The following is a 21,768-nucleotide window of genomic DNA, read 5'->3' on the forward strand; positions in this document are numbered from 1 at the left end:
AATCGACAAATAATGCAAAATCATTTAGTGGAACTCCTAGACCCAACACTTCTGGCAGACCCCTGCTTCTCCGACTCCTGCCTCCCGCCAGAGTCATAAAATCCCGCACCGAATGAAATTCTCATCAAGTCGCAAGTTGGCACAATTTCACTTTGCCGAAATGAGCTGGAGAAAGGATCTGCGTCCTGGCCATCGGTGTTGCCGGTCTCTCAGAAGTTTCTCAGAACTTGAATATTAAGTAATATTTACAATATGTATTTCAGAAGAAGCTTTCTCAAATTCTAGAAGAAAGTATTCTCGAAATGAAGAAGAATTTGTTCTTTATTTTATTTTTCGGGACGAAAATAGTCTCGCAAACCTAGGTTGAATTGACATTGGCTCACTCTTTAGTTCAAGAAAATGGGTTGTTTTTAAGGTAGAAGGTAAAGTAAAATATTTGTGATTTAATATTTTAGCAGCAACAGGAAACTTGGGTGCTTGGCTTACATTTTAAAAGTTTAATGTTAAATAATTTTAATTTAAATTTAAAGCGTAGCTTTGATAAATTTTGGGTACATTTTTGATGGGAGCTCTTGGTTGCAAGATGGGAAATAAAGCTGGATGTATGAATTAAAAAATAGTTTTTTTAAAATATTTTTTGGTCATCCTTTTTGTAACTTTTGTAACAAAACATAATCTAGAAAGACTCTAGCTAACCAGAGAACATACAAAAGGTAAAGCCCTGGAAAATGCTGGATTTTCGCTAGCTGACCCGGCAACTCTGCTGGTCACTGCTGCCAATACAGCCACCCATTCACGAGCACCACCAATCCTGCGAATCCCACGAATGCCTCACCCTCGGCCACCGCGCGTGACTAACGTAATCAGCTCACGTAACGCCCCAACGAGATGAGATGAAATCAGCATACACTCAGGGCTGCGACTGCATAAATGTCGAATTTATACGAAAATGAAGAGGCCCGGTCGTAGGACCCCCGGAACATCGGACCAGCTGTGGGGCATCATTCACGCCAGGCCCTGGCCTCGTCCTGGCCATCGGAGCTGTTTTGTAGATCTTTGACACGCGATAGAATCCCCGTTTGCCGGCATGGCAATGTTTTCATTGGTTAATTTGCAAGCAAATGTCGGCCGAAATCTGGTTTCCATAAATCGAACAATGAGGCACATTTCTTTGTACTAGGGGGCTAGAGTTAGGGTGCATTCTTAAGTAGGGTATCACGAATTGCGTTATTTAACGGAGTTTAGCATAAGTTTATAGATATATTCTTTTTTATTCAGAAATTAGCTCAGATTATTTCATTGCTATAGGAAGAAAATTACGAAAAATGTTGGTTTGTGCATCCAACTTCAGTAATAATAATGGGTTAAAATATTCATCATAAAGTTGAAGCATATTTAAACCTTGTCTTGTTATAACAGTATGGTTAGTCCATTGTCCCTTACTCCTTTAATGACATTTCAATTGAACCTGGGCAATAACGCTTATCTATTATATTTTCCAAAAGTACTGTGCCGCTCTGTAATACAGAACTTATAAGTATGCCAACTGTATTAGATCCGCCATTTAAGTCAACCTGCTGTCTTAGGGCCCGGGGCCATTCAGTGGATTTCATTTAAATGTAAAACCCATCATTAGTAAGGCGGGCGAGTGACCCCGGGCATAAAAACGTAGAGAAAGGCTAACAAAAATCCAATGCGACCAGAGCCCCAAACATCACGCATAAGTTTCATTTTATTTTGATTTTTACGACTGGACCTCGGCCTGTGACAGTCGGCAGGGCAGTCCCACCTGGATCACTCGCTAAATAACCAACGAAAGTCCTGGGAGGGGGCAAGTATAGGGGCAGGGGTCAAGAAAGGAGGGGGAAACAGCCGTAGGTATATGGGGATGGTGGGACATGATGTGTCCGTGAGAACTAAAGCAGGGAAAATGCCTATTTACGAGCTTGCATGCTGCCGGACACATGGTAATCATATATTTTGGTCATATCTGTGGACCATAAAACCAGTGTCCTTATGTGCCTGTCAATGAGTTGTTTCATGACATTTATTTCGCCTGTTCCAACCCTGTTTCGGGCTCTTTCCGAGCCCTGCGTGCAGATGGAAAATATTTTAGTGTCCATTTAATGTCCAATCTAAGATGAGCTCGTAACTTTTGATCGAATAAACGAGCTGGCCCAGCAGCCACCCGTTCCACATCCCCATCCCTTCTGGGTCATAGTTGATTCCGGGGAAAGTTAGAGCTGGCAAGAGGGAAGGGTTCTGTTTACCGAATTGGGCACGCAACCTGCGAGTCGGCGAGTCTCTGGGGATAAGTCTCTAATTTTCTGACTGATAAGCAGAAGTTATTTGCCAGGTATTTGCTTATTTTATTAGGGGATATCCACTCTCTTCATACAGCCCTGGTTGCCGAAGTCCTCACGCCGAGTCATAAATATTTAATTAAAATCAAAATTAGTTTTTCAACATCAGAGAGCCCGCGACCCCGCGATTCCGTCAGGCTGAAGGGCCGGAAAGTGTCAAGACTTTGAATGTAAAGCAGGCGCAAGGCACCTGGCTTGTTAAAAATTAAAATCGCACATGCTCCTACCCTCGAAAAACCTTGGGCGGCATCCCCATCATGGATTTCCGCAGCTTTTGCGGTTTTCAGCGGCGATTTAGGAGTCGGGCACACGCAATCCACACCGCTTGCATAACTTCCGAGCTCCCCGAACTCCGAGCGCATAAAGAACATTTGCATGCGACGCCCAAGAGACCGAAAAAGAGAAAGTGCTTTCCCCACCTGGCTGGCTCCTCGGACTGCGACCAATTGAATCGAGCGGAAACCACTTGCGAGAATCCGTTGATGTGCTGACGGGATCTGCAGCCTGGGGAAAATATTTTAGTGTTATTTTTTCGACAAACAAAAGGAATTGGTGGAAATCGGATAGGTGATTGGAGCAGGCAGACACGCCTTAGGTATATGTTCCAATATGTATTTCTTCTCTCGGATGGCAATAGTGAACATTCTTATTTGTTACTGATAAGTACTTTTACACAAATTCACAAAATACAGGCGTGCTCGGGTTTTCATTTCACTTTTGCACTTTGCGATCTCAAAAAACATTCCTATTCGAATCGAATTAATTAGCAGAAATCTATTTCCTTAGAAATATATAACTTAAGTTTTAGTATAGGTAATTAGTTTCAAATTCGTTACATTTTCATCTAAATTTAATTTTTTTAAATGATAGTTATGTTGAAGAAGCATTTCAGAAGGGTACTAGATTTGCAAACCATTTTTAAAATACTTTTTGGTAATAACACCATCGAATGGCGCATTTTAAGCCACCCAAGCAGTCTCAGTTGCTCAGACTACCGACCGCAATATTTGCTGAATGTAATCCTTTCTATTAGAGTTTGCCGAGTTGGTTTGTCATTTCCACAAAATTGACTTTGTCTCGCCATCCACTCCATTCGAAACCCGAACGCCGAGCTGCAATAACATACTCTATCAGAGCGAACCGATTTCAAAAAGTGATTAAATTTAACTGGGCAACGAGTTAAACTCGGAAATCAGGAATTATATGCAGTGCGAAGGACAATTGCCAGTGGAGGACATAAAACAAAACAGTGACAACGAAGAAGCGGGGAGTGCTGAATGCAGGATGTGGAAAGAATGGGGAAGTGGCAGTGGAAACGGAAGAGGAGTCCTGGCAAGGACATGCGGCTGCTGACTGCGACTACTCAAAATCTGTGCGTCTGCACGCATTACAAACGAATTACGACTCTCGTTGGGCAATTGCAGTTCATTGTTATTTAATATGTCGCCCAGTCGATGGAAGGAGCAGCAGGAGCAGCAGGAACCGGACCAGGACAACGAGAACATGGCTGGGAAATTATACTTTATGCCGCCAGGACACACTGGATTGCAGGATACGGAGCCGAGCAGAAGCAGACGGCATGACACTGATTGCGATATAAACGATTGTCAACGTATCCAAGTGGATTATTACCTCATGCCAATTATCATATCAACGATACACAGGCCCAGGACTCGGGAAATGGCCGGGCCGGGCCAGGCCAGTTCAGTTCAGCTCGGTCCAATCCACACACACTCTCTCGACATTCTCGAAAACGCAGGACATGCCAGGACATGGCACATTGGCTGACAAGTGGCGGGTGGAATGGGGCCGAGCCAATGGACCGGCCCCAAACATCCACCCACCCACACACTTGACGAGGCGTTGATGGTGTCGCCATCTGGCAGCTCGTCCTTCTGCCACTCCCTCTGCTCCTCCTCCTTCTGCGCCTCCTCCTCTGGACCTGGCCAAATTGCATGTACAATTTTAAATGGATTTTGATTGTTTATGACAATTCGACGAGCTGACTGGCCAGTCCGCTGCTGGCCACTGATAATGCGGCATTTAAATGATGATGACCAGCTCCCACCTGGCATCCGCCCCTTCTCATCCTCCTCCTTCCATTTTGGCTGGCTGATGGAGCCACGCCAATGCAATTTGCGGAGTTAAGCCCAGGCATTTGCATAGAGCATTTAAGTCATGGAATTTATTTGGCAAGGGTTGCTTACATAGGAGTTGCTTCATTTAAAATTTTGTATTTTTTAAATAAACACAATTTTGAATACTAAGAGAATAGAAATTGTACAAAGGTAAAAATTTCTGATAACCAATCATATTTTTTTCACCTTCGAAACATCCTTATTGGATTTTTTAGCTTTTTATAATATTTATGTGTACCGAATCGACTATTCAGGCTTTTTGTTTTTAGTCAAAAAAAAATTTAGTCGCGTAAGGAATGAATAAAATTCTGTGGATAGGAAGTCTCCACAAATCACTTGCCTACGGCGGCAAAAAGGAGGCGATTCTCCTGAGGCCCAGTGAGAAGATATGGTTGAATGCAGCCAGGCAATGTGTGCAGAAGCCCCAGGAGATCCCGCCGCGGCCCAAGTTGAGAAGGAGCAGGAAGATCTACGGATACAGCATTGTGCTGGGGAGTCTCTTCAGCAGTGTGCTGTGGGCCATCTACGAACTGGGTAAGCCGGAGGAGGATCATCGCGGACCCATAGAGGATGAGTTCAGCCATCTGCCCTGGTTCCGGCAGTATCTGATGAGGATGTGGCACTCGCTGCAATACTACCAGAAGATGATGGAGGAGCCGCAGATGGTGAAGCTGCTGCCGGATGTTTTACCACCTCCCTATATACAGCCCCCCTACTCACTAGTCCTGGAGATAAAGGATATACTGGTCCATCCAGATTGGACATATCAGACGGGCTGGCGTTTCAAGAAGCGACCCGGGGTGGACTACTTTCTGCAGCAGTGCAGTCGGAACTTCGAGATCGTAATCTACACCTCGGAGCAGGGCATGACTGCCTTCCCACTTCTCGATGCCCTGGATCCCTATGGCTATATCAGCTATCGGCTGGTCAGGGGAGCCACGGATTTGGTGGAGGGTCAGCATACCAAGAACCTGGACTACCTGAATCGGGATCTGAGTCGCGTGATTGTGGTGGACTGTGATCCGAATACCACACCTCTTCACCCGGATAACAGCTTTGTGATGACAAAATGGCTGGGAAACGACGACGACGTCCAGCTCTTTGATCTCACGGCCTTCCTGCAATTGGTGGCCGAGCACCAGGTGACCGACGTGAGGGAGGTGCTGCGGTACTACCGCCAGTTCGAGGATCCCATCGAGCAGTTCAAGGACAACCAGCGCCGGCTGCAGGAGCAGAACCAGGAGAACATCCAGCCCTCCGCCACTGGACCACGGCAGTGGAACCTAACCCTAATGGGACGCTCCTTGCGGGGCTCATAGTTTTGTGATGTACCTATGTGAATCAAGCTAAAAAAGGTTTAAAACTTTTAAATATATTGATATGTGTTCAGCTTGTAAATAATATTTGTAATTGCCTTTTTTATTAAGCTCATTTGTCATTTTATACTGCGGGGGATGCTGGAAAGGTAGAGGAACACTTTTTAATTTATCTTTTAAATAACGAACACCGCCTTCATTAAAATCGACAACCTTCGAGTGGCAGCAGAAATAAACGCGTGTAAAGTGCACATAATTAAAAACACTTTGCACCACCTGATAAGATAATTATTATCGAAAGGTGTTACTGCCACACCAGCCAGCGTTCCTATGAGGCTGCCAGGCGGTGGAGGAAACCATATTAGACAGCGGAGGCACACATGGATGGTCCCACGATCGCACACCAGCTGCCCAGACCACCATTTTCGAGGACACTTTGCGATGCAAACAGGCGAAAATTTATGCGCACCGAACTTGGTGGATAATAGGAGGAGGGGGGTTCAGCAGGGCATCCTGTTGGGGGGAAGCTCCACTTTCGTGCTTGACCTCTCTCCCAGCGGCCTGCTTAGCCTCTTGACCACCTTGGTCAACTTGGCCGGGACGGGGATGGCGGTGAGGATGGGATGTGGGCTTGGAGGAGCGTGTGTGGGCGCCTCTTCGGTGGTGCGTTGCCTTTTTATGGGATCTCCGCCACCGCCACCACCACTTGCAATGAAAGCATTTCCGCATCCGGCAGCGGGGCTTCCCAGGCTTCCGAGCGCAAAGCCAAAGCCAAGGAGCAGCGTGGAGTCCACTTTAATTTTTGTTTTGTTTATAATTTACGCGACACAACATCAATTAAGTGCTTGGCCGGAAAAGCGCATACCTGCAGCTGAAAAAAGCAGTCATAAATTCTCGCCCTAAAGTGTTGGCGAGTGTCGGTGCGACCCCCTTCCCCTTCCCTTTCCGAACAGCGCAGTAGCTCCGCCACTCCCCGGAGGATCCGGGTCCGAAGAGGACCCACTGGCCCGTGGGAGGAGACCCGTCCTCCTCCTCTAGCAGACCAGCTGCAATGTGCTGGAGCATAAATAGCCAACGCCATTTCGGTATGTGTACTTTTTTATGCATCACACAAATCATTTTATTGAATACACACTGTATGCAGTGGCTGAAACTTATTTAATCTCGCCGAATTCCAAATGGCAAGGAAAGGTTGTAAGAATACTCAAATGTTAATAGTTTATAACTCATTATCCATGTAGTTTCTATAGTTTAAATTCCAATCTGCCACGTATTAAATAAATATTTATTTTGTAGTTTACCACCAACTTTTCTATAAAGCAGAGCCCCAATAATGGCGGCTTTTCGATTGTAACCATTTAAAAACTTCACCATGAATTTTACGTCCAGTTATGGACGTTTTTCTTAAAAGTTCGTAAGTTTTTTTAAATTACAGCTCGATTTATTTAAATATTTATAAAAAAAACAATAGTACTGTAGTTTGTAAGACAGCAAAATCAATTGCCAACTTTCCGGCCGTCAGGGCTGGTAAAAAATATCTGCAGAACATCCACCCAGGCGTGAGGAGAAAGCTGCCTAATTGGAATTAACAAAAACAATTTATGGTCCAAGTTGGTGTGATTTGTTGGAGTGACATTACAATGCGGTAAACGACCAAGGACGAGAATCTGGACGAGAATCAGGAGCTCGGGACGGTTAGCGAACGAGTGGAAAGTGGGGACCAGATGGAATGGCCCTCGGACAAATTTCTCGGGCAGTGTGTGTTCTTTATGGGGGTCCGGGCTCGGGGTGTGTGAGGCACTTGCAGACGCAATTTGTTACAACAAAAGAGGTTCAAAGAGTCATTAAACGGCAGTATAAACAAAACTCCAGACGAACCCTTTGGGGGCAAGGGTGTTTTGAAACCTAAGAAAATGTCAACTGCTCCTGAAAATTACAGCTTACTTAAAGTTAATTTAGAGCTGCCTTAAGCATTTCCGATTAGGCTAGGCCACTAATGATAATATATAGTTTAGAATTGTTATTTATTAGGATACTTTAGAAGAACAAATCTCAAAGAAATTGGTCTTATAGTGCACTTCGATTCACCCAATCTCACTTTACCCATTAACGCTTCCTTATCAATTCAATTAGCCAATTGTGCAGTGCCATAAAATAAATAAAAATTAATTCTACTCCGGGCGAAGTTAATTTATTTGCTAGCCAGACTGCAAGCACCCCCTATTTTGCCCCCGACAGGATGCGACATTCAAATAATGAAATGAATGTTTTGCTGCACTCATCCATTCATTCACGCACCATAAACTAGGGACGAATTTATTTCAAGGGACATTCGAACGTGCAATAATAAAAATAATAAAATTAATGGGGGCACAAGAGGCAAAAAGGCAGCCAACAAGTGAGATCGACTTTTATTCCAGTTCGAGGCGGGGCTGGCGTTCAAACAGGTACGAATTAAATATACATTCCATTCGAAATTGGTGCACATGGGTGGCGGGAAAGGGGTGGTGGTTTCAGGGGGCTCCAAGCGGACCGCGACCAAAATAATTTCAGCCATTTGCCAGATTTTGAATGCAGCTGGCCCAGCATAGATTTTGGCATGGCCAATGCATTGTAATTTACGCGACAATTGCAATAAACATTAGTTCATTTGTTACGCATTGTACTGCACCCAGCACCCACTGCAACCTCACCCCCGCCCCCCTTTTTGGTCCCCTTTCAACCCCCTTTTGCCCCACAATCCCACCACGTTGTTTGTGGGCTTGCGGTTGGCACATTAAATTAATTACTCATGTTATTATTTTGGCCGGAATGAAGTACGCAACAATTTATAATCGCGAATACACGAGATTAGGAGTACCTGCGGTGTCGGCCCCTCCCCCTTTGGGCCCATTTTGGAGGCGGCCACTGCAACTGCAACCATTTGGCTTTATTAGTCAAAAAAGCAGCAAAATGTATTTCTAAATCAAAATTCTACAATTTTCCGCGAATGCGTCTGCTTGCAATTAACGCTAATTTATGATCAACTAATTTTCGAAATGGACCCTCAAAGTGGCATTTTCTGGGCGCTTTAATAGAATGCACTTGGTTCTACTAGTACGCAACACTTTACGTCCCATATAAAGAGATTGTGAACATTTTTCAGTCAAAGGACTGATTATACTGTTCTAAATTGGGAGATACCATCTTGAAACTTAATTTAACATCTTGTTGAATTTTTTGAAGTATGGAAAACCTTTATTTATGGATTAAAAGGGAACTTCAAAATCGCAAGATACAAGGTATTGATTGTAAATGAAACCTTACCTCAACAAAACTATAGTTTTGGTAACTATATTGCCTTTGGAATACGGAAATGTATAAGCTTATCCCTTTGCTCACCCATTAAAACGAATGGATTTAGTAAGTAAGCCGGATTAATCCACACACAAACCAGGAAAGCTAACAGGAGTATTAAATCCGGGAGGCGACTAAATTTTGCCTCAAATGTATGGCAATTGCTCAAGCAAAACATTAATTCCATTTAAATGGCCGCCTTATGAATCAACAGGCGGTTGAAACAAGCAGCACCATCACATCCTAATGCATCCGCCAATGCAGTGGGTCCCTGCAGCGCCTCTTCCCATGCCATGCCCCAAAATGTGGCATCCTGGCCGGATGTGTGGCAAGGCCCCTTCTGAGTCTCCAACTCCCCTTCATATGGCGCACTGTTTTCGGCCTAATGTATGATTATGTATGTTCGAAACACAAAGCATACGCCAAGGCGACAAGGACAAGAGCCGAAGGAGCAGGAGATCCTGGGATTGGCCACAGACCAACGGGCGTTGCAGGCAGCCGCCCCCCATTTATTTGCATCGCAAAATTTGCACATGTTCAAATCGAGATTTACGATGCCGAGTGACATCATTAATCAAGCGCCTGATTGGTGATCCTGTTCCTGTTAATTAATACAATAATGGATTGCGTGCGGAGACTGCGGCCGGCGCAGTCCCCTTTGCCCGAGGCCCAAGAAGACGAAGGCCACCGACAACGATTTACGGGCCGGAAGAAGCCGCAAGGATAATCTAGAGGCCCACAGGGAATAGGGAAAAAAGTGCAACTTTGATTTTAAATTTACAATGCTCGAGGCAAAGGTTGCTGCAGCCTAACCATATGTTGCATTGATTTATCATCGGTCGTCCTCGGTGTGGCAGCCAAAATGGAAATCTCCTGCAGCTGCTACCTTAGATACATTTCGGCCCAGAGCATCGGGACAACAACCTTGATGAGGAGTCCGCCGCCGCCCACTCCCCCACAAATTTCAATTAACAATTTACCCTTAATTTGCCCGAAAGGCAGGCCAAAAATCAGGTAAAGTCAACAGGGAGGAATAGTTGGGGAGGGAGGGTTCGGGGACTTTCGGGGCTTGGCTAACACAAACTAAATTACAATTTGCTTGGACCCCGACAAGCCCTGCAAGCCCGATTTTTGCCCATGCTCGAGCATCAATTATGATTATCGTCACGTTTTATGAGACGTTCTCTCGACAACTTTATGACTTGGGCCACGCTTGTCAAGCGCCCGAAAGTATGCACTCGTATAATGAATATTGACAAAGGATACTGCTGCGGCGGGGGGACTTGGATTCGGGGGTTCCCGGTTAACCTGGCAGGTGAATCTTGTTTGCTGTCCTCATTTATTCATTAGTCGAGCGCACTTATTAAATTAAACTAGCCAAAAATAGTTGGAAAAGTTTACAGGAAATCTTTGTAGTTTAGGTAAAATCGTCCACCTCAAGGAATTTACGATAAGTAATACTAGTTTTCAAGACCTTAGGGCCTTTAATAAAGAGACTAGATCTAAAAACAATAGGTAAACGTTTGTAATAAAAGCCTTATATCTTATAAGTTTCTTATTTTCTATTCTTACTATTATATTCTGAAATATTGTGTTCCATTTTCAACTTAATGTTTCTTAAAAGGTGTTTTTTTAAGTATTAGAGAGAAGTATTTTTTTTAACAATTTTTTAAAGCGTTCTTTCTTTCTTCTTCTTCTTTCATAACAAAGATAACCCCTAGAGCTTAAGTCATTTATATACAACTAAAATGTATCCCTTTCGAATTCAGTACACTCCCTTTCGCAGCTGTAATCTCCTCCTTCTATTAGCTGTACTTGCATCGACTTCCGAGCCATTTGCTTCTAATTGCCCAGCAAAAAATATTAATAAGCAAATATCACAAAGAAAGGGTTAGGCGAAATAGTCTCCCATTTCGACCATATCCCGAAACCAAGCCAGGCCAATTAAAACTCTAAACGAAATTTCAATTAGCGGCACTTAGCGTCAGCTGCCAAGCCCAACAAAAAAAGGGAGACCCAAAAAGATCTCATAACAACTAAATGACATTAGAGACGAAATTAGCTGGAGTAAGAAGTCAAGAAATTGAATGGCGAAAACCGCAAGCGGAGAAAAGACTGCTGTTTTTCGCACAATCTACAGAAAAACAATTTCCATTTGCAAATTGCGTGTGTTTTTGTTACGACTTGCATTATCAGTTAGATTTTACATTTGCAATTTCGAATCCTTTTTTGACGCAATTTAGCCTGGCGATTTCTTTTGCATTTGCTAATTGCTCAGTGCGCGCTTTACACTCGGATTTAATGGAAATTGCAAATATGCAATTGAAATGGCAAACGCGTCGGAAAGTAGTTTTGGTTAAAACAATACACCCAGTGATATCGTCTAGTAATTGTCATTTGCGTTAATGTTATCCAGCAGTTGTCTAACTACAGGAAAGCTAATTTTGCACTTGGATTTGGGGACTTCTGGCTTGCAAATAAAATTTAAGAGTGGAGGAGAAGGGCAAGAATTAATCGCTATAAAAATATTATAAATAATTTACTTGTCTTACTTTCAAAAAACTAATAACATCTTTAACTATTTTAAGATATATGGTTATTTAATATTTAATATTTAAGTTATTATCCTAATGTTCGAATTAAATTACCCTAGTCCTACTTGTTTTATCACTAGATTTAGCAATTATTCAGACCATTTAAGGTAAGTATTTTATTTTTATTTGAAATATTTACATTTTGAGCGATAATATTATCATATCATCTCCAACTTCTGCAATTTGCAGACATTAAAAAGGATACATCCTTTCCATAACTCTTTTTTCAAACAAAGTTTTGGGCAAGCATCAAAACATTCCATGCCATTACACAAATCCAAAGTATCCCTTATGAAAGCATCCTGTACTGCAAGGGCCTGTGTTCAGGGTCCCATTCCCCTTCTGCCCGCACCGCAATGTTGACCGAGTATTTTGGATGATTGTCGAGCATGTGAAACTTCTTGAAGATAATAATAATTTAGTGCTGTTGAAATGACTTTTGACCATCACACACAATTGATACGATCCTGGGGCTCGGGCTCCCACACGTGTTCAAACACCAGGCACCTACTTTGGACCGGCCCAACCCCCTTCGAAACCCACTCCAGATGGGCCCGGAATGCAACTGCGGAATGGAGTCGAGAGTAGTTTGCACAATCAAAACTGGAGAATGGGTGGCCGAAGCCCATTTGTTCGTGGCCGCATCTCAAAGAAATAAACAAAAGGCATGCCGCCAAAATGCCGGAAAATCCACACATCCTGCAGGCTGGAAGGGATCGGAATCGGAATCGGGATTTGGGATGAGGGCGAGGATGAGGATGAGGATGAGGAGCAACTGCAGCCACTTTGCATGCAGGGCGAGCAACTTTCTGAATGTTTTTGTTGCTCTTTGCTTGGGAGATTTCGCTGGCGGGCTTTGGCAAAAGTGGAAATGAATTTGTAAAAATTCACTCGTAATAATTTCTCGATTTTTGGTAAATTATTTGATTACACACACGTGTGGAACGACACCCACTCCTTTTCGCCCCCTTTGGCTGATGTCTGGCTGGCAAGAGAGGACTCCAGATCCTTCTTGGCTCGGGTTCCAGGGTCATAAAATAAACTTCATCTTCGGTTCGTGCTGCTGCTGCTGCTTTGCACTTGGCGTTTGTCTTCTTCTCCGCAGCTTGGAGTTTGGGTATCCCCGGGTTCTTCTCGTCCGCCAGAAATTCGCATTCGCTTGCAAAATTCACAAAACAAATAAAATAGGGGTGGGTGTGCTGTTTTTCGAAGGAGGTATAGGATAATGGGCGGTGTGATTTGGCCAAACAATAGATTCCTTCCCTAGGAAGACTTCGATGTGTAATAAGATATGGCATGTCATAAGTGATCTGAAAATAGAAATAACAATTATTTTTCTCCAGATGCTGCTTTTCCATAAAATTATGAACATGTTTTATTCCCAACCAAAGAAAGTACTATTCTACTTCCCACCGTATTTATTGCCCAATCATAATCATTGTAAGCATCAGTTGTAAAAGTAATCAAATCAAGGCAAACTAACTTCCGCTACTGGATAATGTTTCTTTGACAATTTTCCATGTGTATAAAACGCACATTTTTATGGGCCATTCAGTGGCAACCCGAAATGAAGTTCCATTGCGGTCCATATAAAAAACAGAGGAAGAAAGTAGAAAAAAATGTTTTAAACGAATTTACTTAGGGCCGGACAGGCAGGAGGCCATTTCTTGTTTCGCTGGAACTAAGCTAAGTTTCGCTTGTAAATTTGTGTATTTAAAGATTGCAGGGATCGGGCCTGGACCCGGCAGGAAATAGATTAAACTGAGCAACACTTGCGCTATTTCGGTTTCCGTTTCCGCTTGTTAAATATTCAAGAAGGGGAAGCGGCAGTTGCTCCTCTAAGCGAATCACACGCAGGTCGCCGGGGGCATCCCCTTTCGGCTTCATTTTCCACCGCCTCGTGACAGCCAGCGGCATAAACTTTTCGAATCTTATTTGCGGGGAAAATAATATAAAAAAAAGAAAAGAAAAGGAAACCATAACAACCACGGCAATAACTGCTGCTGTTGTGGCTGGCATCGTGTAACAATTTCCGCCAGCAGGCCCATAGGCCAGCTACGGCCATCCGTGGCATCCACATCCTCATCCCCATCCGCGGGACCATCGCGATGGGTTGGCCCCGGTGGCTCTCGTCTCCGACCTTTTGCCTTGAATAACTTTCAATTTGAGCCAAGAAGCCGCGGCTGTGCCTATTAACCGTGTGCCAGCGGACACTCCGCCCTCGCAGCCCACTCCCAGTCCCAGTCCCAGTCCCACTGCCACTCCCACTTTCAACTCGACCTCTGACCTCCATCTTCCTGAGGGTCGGTGCACAAGTCGACAATTTGTTTACTCGGGTTCCGGTGTGTTTATTAGTTCATTGCGGACTCGCAAATGCAAATTACACGCCACCAATGGCGGATCCTTGATGAGAAAAGTCTGCGGTGATTTCAGCCTGATGGAGTGTTCCTAAAATATTTTTTTTCAAAATTGAAAGATATTTTATCCAATGAATTCTAATAAATAATATTAAAACGAAGAACCCTATTATATGTTAGCCCATACTTTTTTAATATGGTATATTATTTCAATTATAAAATTAGCATTTATTGAAAATGTTTAATTTCTAGTTGTTAATGCTTGAAGAAAGTAGTTACAATTTAGATTAAATGCCTCAAACTTCCATATATTAAAATGGCTTGCATTTTTATACTTTCAATTTTAGAGGATCACTATACGTATGTACCACTTAAAAAATGTTTAATACCACAAAATGAATTAAACACAATTTAAGATTATCCCCTTAATATCTTCGCCTCCTCTTAAGAGCTTTGTATCCTTACAGGCTAATTCTTAGCCCATTTGAAACACCCAAGAGCTGGACAACGGCTTTCAAGGATTCCCAAGCCATTGTGAGAGCGGACGGGGCACTCCTTGAGCTCCAGGAGTCGGGAGGCAGCGACAATGGCTAGATACCCTGTTTAAGGACGCCCCATTCGCTCATATTTAGCTTGTCGCCTCGTATAGAAAGCGGCGGTGTCATAAATTAAAACTTAAACTTTTGGAAATGTCAAGTATAAAACGGTAAATCTTCGCACACACACACACACGCCTGCTGGAAATGAATTGCAGCAGAAGAGAGGGTGGGAAAACGGGTGGAAAATTGGGTGGGAAAGGCGGCATCACCCATTGAATGCGCATGTTTTAGTTGCGGGCTGCGTTTTTCACTTGCTGGCAAAGATAGACGGCGGGTAGGAGGCGAGGAAGGGAAGGAAAAGCGCCCAAAGGGAAAAACTATACAGAGTGAGAGCACCCAAGAAAAAGCACAACAACAATATATATGGGGAAAACTCCACCCAGTTTCCCATAAATCTGTGCAAAAGGCAAACTTACAGATTATCCGCATTTAGTTGTAAAGGTTTCCCCCTGAAAATGTGTTGTATTTCATTTTTGGCTCCGCCAAAGATGAAAGTTTGTCCGGCTCTTCTTTTTCGGCTGTCGATGATTTACATTTGATTTACTTTCGCCGGACACATTTTTCCCTGCCCTCTTTCCCCCACTTCCCCTAAAGTTTTTGCTCATTTACAATAAATTCTCATCGCAGGCTCTAAATTTCTAATTTCTAATCATCATAAAATCTGATTATCATTTTCATAACTCCCGAAGATATTGTACACAGAAAACTTGACACATTAAGCAGTCATAGGAAGAAATTTACTACGCCAAAGAAGGCGCAATTTTTAAGTAAAATTTATGAAAATTAAAAAGAGGGAACAACTTTTCTTCGGTCATTTAAAAAATTTAATTGATCGCATAAATTCCTTGCTGGGTGGAACAACATTTTGGGTTTCGAGAGGGCGGCTTGAAGCAATTTATTGAGGAGGAGGTCAAGGTGTTTAATGGTGGTTGGGAGACATCACGACGAATGAAGTGTAACCGCCAACATAATCAAATTTCGCTCGAACGCCAAGAAAAACAAAAAAAAAAAAAAAGTTCACCCCCCAACTTTGTTGGTTTTTATTTTTTGTCGGGTGGTTTCCTTGGACTTGAGAAAATTGCCATCTTAATTTTAAAACAATTTCCAAACTTGCCTTGCCTTGGCCAGCCCTCTTCTGTTCGCCTTTTCACGCGGTTTTAATTTTACCCATAAACATTCATTTCCCTGGGGACACAAAGTTTTTGTTAAAAAAAAATTAAATAAAAAACTCTGAGTGGTAAATAAATTGTTCATCTACATGCTTATTAATAATGGTCCAATTAATAAGCATTTATGAAATTTACAAAAAAAATATGTAGGGGATGAAAAACATTATTTAATTTGTAATAGTACAAAAGTTACATCTTCAAATTGTCACAAGTTTTTGTGGTATATATTATTTTTGAGAATTTTATTTAAGATCTTTGACATTTTTCTGGTTTCAGTTTTAACCAGAACCACTAAAAAATAAATAAATTAGTTATAAAACAGATTGGGTCTACTCAGATTTATTTAAGCCCATTCATGCTCCAAAATGTTCAATTTGCTAATGAACTGACACTCTGAGAGAGCCAGGAACTCGAAACGAAGGCTAAGTCCTTGGGCTGGCTCAGGGGACCGACCAGCAAACCACTCCGGCCTGTCCCCACATTCAATGCCAACACAAAGATGATGAATTTGGACATTTTGTGTGCGTAGTAAAGTCACTTGCTTAAAAGTTATTAGGGATTAAAGAGTCGAGGCAAATGCGCCGGCGGAATGTGCTTCATTAGAGCCGGGCACCCACATGGCCGGGGATTCGGACCGAGGACGTGTGGGCGATGTTTACTTACCTTTGGTGAAAGTTTTTGAAAATCCTAAAAGGAAATCACTTTAGACGCGTCCAAAGAGATGCAGTAAAGTTTCGTTAAACCATCTGGCCCCCTCCCGGCCCACTCCTCATCGCCATCTGCCACAAAGCCAAAGTTGCCGGCGGAGGAAGTGTGAACGATTATGAGGTGCTGATAGAAGGAATGCGAGAGGCGTTGGGTTCTCCTAACCACACCATCCCATTCTGGGGATCTCTCCTTGGATGATGTTTTAATGTGGCCCGCTGGAACTTTTGAGACATCTTAATTCCTTTCGAGGCCCGGTCTGGGCCGGGGGCGCCAGTTAAAAATTTGTATTTTTATTTACACAATTTTTGTAACTTATGCATTTTTATGAGCCGAGGGATCCCCAGTCCCTATGTATGTGTGTGCGCCTGGTTTATCCTTTCATAAATGGGTCCAACGGCCAACTGATTTATGCCACCGCAAGCTGGAGCCGGAGCTGTTGTTCCTGGTCCTGCAGCTTCTGCAACTGTTCCACACCGGGGCATCCTGATGTCGACGGCGGTGGGCAACAAAATAACACAAAGCAACAAAACCGAAATTCCAGAAAACAACATAAAACCGATTGATTTATTTTGACAATGCTAGCATGCAGTGCCAACCTCTCCTAGGATGCCCATTCCCGCTCCCAACTGCCCACGATCCCCGAGTGGTGCACGTTCTGGTTGGAGCTTCAGTCTGCCATTGGCTGCCATTGTTGGTCGCACTCTCCTCCATCTCTGCCCCAGTCCGTCTCTGTCTGAGTTCCAGCACCAATCCCACTCCACATCGACATGTTCCGTTCGCATTTCGGACCCATCCACACCCATACACCCACCCACTCCCACTCCCACTCCCAACTCCCGACCCAGGACACAAAAGTTGTCCTCGTTGTCCGCTTTGTGAAATATTTTATTTGCACATCTTTCTTATTTTAATCCTTCATTGCATTCTGTTTGGTTTGGGCGACTTGAGCCAACCGACCACCGCCACCCACCCATCCGGATTCCTATTCCTCCCCTGCCAACAGGGTGTACCATGCGGATGAGGTGGGTGCACCGGCATGGGTTGACGGTTGCGTGTGGGTTCCATGCAGTGGCAAATGGTCATAAAACACACGTTAATTACCCTCAAGCTGTGTCAACTGTTCTGCTTCGCTCATTTATCTAAACATTTAGCAGTCTTGAAATATGAACAGGATGAGTAGTCTGATTTTTTAAAAACTTTTAGTGAAAATCAGGAATTCCTTTCCTTGTCGTATTTTAACCTATTTATTATGGTATTTTGATAAATTTTTCTACACGATATAATCCAAAATAATATCCCACAATGCCACAAATTAAGAATATTTTTTTGCCACATTTTATTACAAACTTTTTCAACTCCAAATTTGAATACTATATATCAGCAATATGAATTTCTACCGCTCGGTTCCATTCCCCTGTTGCTCTCTGTGATATATAAAAAACAAAAAATGCAAACAAACCTTATATATGTATCCTCAAGACCCTTTAAAAGGATATTTACCTGCATAATTTGAATAGTAATTGGCATCTCCGCCACTGAAACGCGCAGAGGCTTCGTTGGGTGAACTAAATGTAATAAGTATATTATAATATTTACACCCATGATAATATAGGGTTTTAGCTTACTAAAGCCCGTTGCGGGACATCATTTCCTTGGCTCGCTTTTGTTCCCTCATCATGCAGCGATACGAAGAGGCACTGGTGCATTGTTGGCGAACTGGAAGGTAGGGATCGGCCTTAAAGCCATCGGACATGTCCATAGTAGTCCGCTGATGGTACCGATTTTGAACAGGTGCTGGAGGAGGCTCTTGATTGGGCATCTGTCTGGACCCCTGATCGAAATCGCCGCTCTGCTGTTGCGGCTGCTGCACTCCGCCCCTCATCTAAGTATTTTCAGAAATATATAACACTATGAACCGAAGGACACTTGTAGGAGTTACCTCCGGATAGTATTCCTCGGGAGTGGGCATATAGGAAAAGCCTGAGAGCTGAGCATACGTGGAATAATCAATATCCATGGTTTGGTATAGAATATTTTAACAAAACAATTTAGTACAAATTTTTTGAAAATTTTTTCTGGTCGTATTTGTTTGAAAGTTTAAATCGAATGAACCAAAGTCATTTCCCAGAACCAAAAAAAGAAAATATTACTAGATTCAAAAAAGATAATTTAAGTTGGTGAAAGATTTGGTTCTGGAAAAAATTTAATTTAAAATCAAAACCACAAACTATAAGATCCTATTTAATAAACCTAATTTTTCTTCGTTCCATCGATTGTTTGAGATACACTTAGGGTTCAGGTTCCATGCTGTTATATGATAAATCGAAAAAGCTAACAGGAAGTTAAATTAATCGTTTTCCTAATAATATGTTAATTTAGCAAACCACAAATCATTGCCGAGTCCGTTATCAAAAGAAAATCTGGTTTATATGTAGGTGTCGGTAGGCTGTGGATGTATTGAATGTGTGTTTCTTGGAGTGAAATTATATGTGGAGAGTGCGACTTGATGAGTATTAGCAGTTGGTTGTAGTTGTTCAAATATCCCTTTATATTCCATTGTAATATTTTTAAAGACAACATTTATTGAAGCTTTTGTGCTTGTTTTATAGCGTTTGTGCTGGAAAGGTTTGGTTTTTGATCTTTAGCTTTTAGATTTTTAGATAGGGTGCATTTTTCTTTGGTTTGGCTTCTAAGTACACGGTCGTTTGTTGATGTTGAAGGTTTTTGAAAGTCGTCATTGGTACTTACCACCACGCTCACTTGAGCGCATTTCTTCATCGAATGTGTCGTAGGCTGCACGGGTTTGAGATATCTTATTTATCTCTGCATATTTCTTGTCCAGCTCCTTAAGAAAATTATTATTTTTATTATGTATTTGTGTTTCAGTATGAAAGTTACTTGGGTATGATTGTGACTTGTGAAGTATATGGATCGGTCAGTTTTGTGGTCTACTTATTCGGTGATTCTAATGGCTATGAGCTCCGGTTCTTTGAGAAAAATTGGACATTTAGTTCGGCTAGAATTTTCTCTTCTGAGACATTTCTAAGTAGATTGCAGTAAATGTCTCCCTTGGTCTCGTTAAGACTCTTGTGTTCTTGTGCTTCTACGTCTGCTTCACCAATTTTTTTAATTTTAAGTAATTTTTCAGCTTGTTGGGTGTTTTTAGTTTGAGTTTTGTACCTGCTCTTGCTACTTTACATTTTTCCAATTCTCCTCCGCAAATGTAGTCGATTGATTTTTTATAATGAATGAGTTTGTGTTTTCAGTAATTCATTGTCTTTTCTTTTTATAAAAATAAATTTATGTTCAATTATTGAGTTTTTAAAAAAAGTTTATTTTTGTCCGGTGGTAACATTTTGGTTCTGTGCGGCGAACGCCGTGCTTGAGGTTGTTATGATCACGTGACTATTTGTTGTTGTATTGTTTGGTTTTTTGGGTGTCTTTTGTTCACTTGTTTGTTTTTTGCAAATTTTGCTGATAAGCACTGTTTTTTGGTGATTTTGGATCGCCGTAGCTACATGTCTTTACTCAATAAGGTCTTGAGTAAAACTGTAGTATACCCTTTTACTCTAATAGTAACGGGTATAATTATGAAATATTTATTACTGTAGACGTCAACCCGTTATCAAAACAAATGCAAGATAGTCTCAGTGCAACTAAAAATTTTGACCTCATCATGCCTGACCCTCCATCTGAAGAAAACACCCGTTAGACGGAATATTCTTAATAGCGAAGTCTTATCGGTAAAAAAACAAGGAGAAGTTTGAAAAAAAACCAAAAACCTATTACAACCTGAAAAATTAAACAACCTCAAAGAAAATTCTTGCTTCGGAAGATTTGGCAAGGCCACCAAAAAGCTATTATGCAGATTTGCAAACTCGAGGAACAATGTTTCGTTAACAATTTAATTTCATGTGAGCGACACGTCAAACGCTAGCCATAATGTCTACAAACTGAATGGACTCGATGATTTTCAGAAGTAAGTGTTTCCATTGTTGCGGGACTGGTAGGCCTGACCCTCGGCGCCTCCAAGGCCGGGCAAGGTATTGTAGTAATCGCCCTGGCCACCGCCCCGTTGCTGTTCCATGGGAGAACTGAGGGAGAAGGGATCATCAGACTACATAAATTCCGGGAATTTCAAACAGATCCATTTACTAAAGTCCGTTGCGGGAGTTCATCTCACGGAGAATTTTATTGTATCGCAGGGGACTGCGGTATCCGGGACCTCCAAGGGATGCGGATCCACTTTGGTAGTTCCTCGACTCCTGTCCAAAGCCACTTGGCTGTTGGCTATAGCCTTGGCCACGACCCATCTGGTCGTAGTTCATTTCGTAGCCCTGTTGTAACACAAAGGTCTCTAAGTGTGCTAGAAAAAATCGCTATATACTTACTTCGCCACCTTGGCCAAAGCCCTCATATTGCATTCCGTTTCCGTACTCCATTACTTATAGTTTTTGGAAAACTAAACTCAGACAATTTTGAAAATTTGTATAAACTAATTTTGCTTTTTTTTTGGGTTTTTAGAGGTCTTTACAGTCCGAAACCTGAAATGAAAATGAAATATATTCAGAGACAGGGGGTCAGGTCAAAAAAATCAAATGACACTTTTTCTCATGGATAGGGTGATGAGGAATTTGGGATAAAAATGATTTTCAAATTCTGCTTTGTAATATTAAAAATTCTAAAATCAATAAAAATACTTATGAAAAAAACAGTTTCTCAGAAAAAATGTTCTGAAGTCCAGAATAACTTCAGAAAATGCATTCTAGACCAAAAAGTATGAAATCAATAAAAGGGTGTTGATTAAAGCACCATTTATCACAGTTTGTAAAAATTTGTTAGGGCACTATCAGCATTTAAAAAATAAAAAACATTTTTTTTCGCACAGGACATTCTTGAAAAGACGAAGTACAAGCCGTAAGCATACTTATATCCCTGACTGCGCCTCCTCGGGCTAATAAAATAAAGTACTCTCCCAAACCTTCTTCCTCCAAGGAAAAGAGTCAAAATATTTAAATCACTTTGGAGCCGTTTACCTCTTAACTTGGCCATTTTTATAACCGATTCGGATAGCTTATCTGGCCATGGCCGACCACCATATTGCAGGCAAAGTTTCTGCAGTCTGGGGGCGGGAAAAATCAGCAAAATCGCCATAATGGAAATCAAAGCGATGCCTCCGCAGGAGAAC

The 21,768-nt window shown here is 42.2% G+C and overlaps 3 protein-coding genes across 3 annotated transcripts; 1 reads left to right on the top strand and 2 right to left on the bottom strand.

The window, feature by feature from the left end:
• Positions 1 to 4,751: 4,751 nt before the first annotated feature.
• Positions 4,752 to 5,904, top strand: LOC108033475 (mitochondrial import inner membrane translocase subunit TIM50-A). Its single transcript, XM_017107813.3, has one exon. The coding sequence runs from the start codon at positions 4,798 to 4,800 to the stop codon at positions 5,818 to 5,820; it is 1,023 nt and encodes a 340-aa protein (XP_016963302.1). The 5' UTR covers positions 4,752 to 4,797; the 3' UTR covers positions 5,821 to 5,904.
• An 11,995-nt stretch (positions 5,905 to 17,899) lies between these two features.
• On the bottom strand, positions 17,900 to 18,701 carry LOC108033564 (uncharacterized). The gene is made up of 4 exons (XM_017107909.3): positions 18,520 to 18,701; positions 18,206 to 18,462; positions 18,081 to 18,145; positions 17,900 to 18,004 (listed from the first exon to the last, which is right to left on the bottom strand). Exons 1-4 carry the CDS (start codon positions 18,595 to 18,597, stop codon positions 17,958 to 17,960), a joined length of 447 nt encoding a protein of 148 aa, XP_016963398.1. The 5' UTR covers positions 18,598 to 18,701; the 3' UTR covers positions 17,900 to 17,957.
• Positions 18,702 to 20,467: 1,766 nt separating this feature from the next.
• LOC108033514 (uncharacterized) lies at positions 20,468 to 21,140 on the bottom strand. The gene is made up of 3 exons (XM_017107857.2): positions 20,972 to 21,140; positions 20,736 to 20,917; positions 20,468 to 20,674 (listed from the first exon to the last, which is right to left on the bottom strand). The coding sequence occupies exons 1-3, from the start codon at positions 21,020 to 21,022 to the stop codon at positions 20,554 to 20,556; spliced, it is 354 nt and encodes a 117-aa protein (XP_016963346.1). The 5' UTR covers positions 21,023 to 21,140; the 3' UTR covers positions 20,468 to 20,553.
• Between the last annotated feature and the right edge of the window lie 628 nt (positions 21,141 to 21,768).

This window comes from Drosophila biarmipes, chromosome 2L (genome assembly GCF_025231255.1).
Source record: "Drosophila biarmipes strain raj3 chromosome 2L, RU_DBia_V1.1, whole genome shotgun sequence".
Classification (NCBI taxonomy): Eukaryota; Metazoa; Arthropoda; class Insecta; order Diptera; family Drosophilidae; genus Drosophila; species Drosophila biarmipes.

Excerpts from the sequence above, each read along its gene's own strand:
- LOC108033514 (XM_017107857.2), bottom strand. The coding sequence starts at position 21,022 with ATGGAGTACGGAAACGGAATGCAATATGAGGGCTTTGGCCAAGGTGGC. Across the intron at positions 20,918-20,971 it reads GCTTTGGCCAAGGTGGCGAA|GGCTACGAAATGAACTACGA; the intron begins GTAAGTATATAG and ends GTGTTACAACAG. Across the intron at positions 20,675-20,735 it reads AACTCCCGCAACGGACTTTA|TTCTCCCATGGAACAGCAAC; the intron begins GTAAATGGATCT and ends CTTCTCCCTCAG.
- LOC108033564 (XM_017107909.3), bottom strand. The coding sequence starts at position 18,597 with ATGGATATTGATTATTCCACGTATGCTCAGCTCTCAGGCTTTTCCTAT. Across the intron at positions 18,463-18,519 it reads CCGAGGAATACTATCCGGAG|ATGAGGGGCGGAGTGCAGCA; the intron begins GTAACTCCTACA and ends GAAAATACTTAG. Across the intron at positions 18,005-18,080 it reads TTACTATTCAAATTATGCAG|AGAGCAACAGGGGAATGGAA; the intron begins GTAAATATCCTT and ends TATATATCACAG.
- LOC108033475 (XM_017107813.3), top strand. The coding sequence starts at position 4,798 with ATGAATAAAATTCTGTGGATAGGAAGTCTCCACAAATCACTTGCCTAC.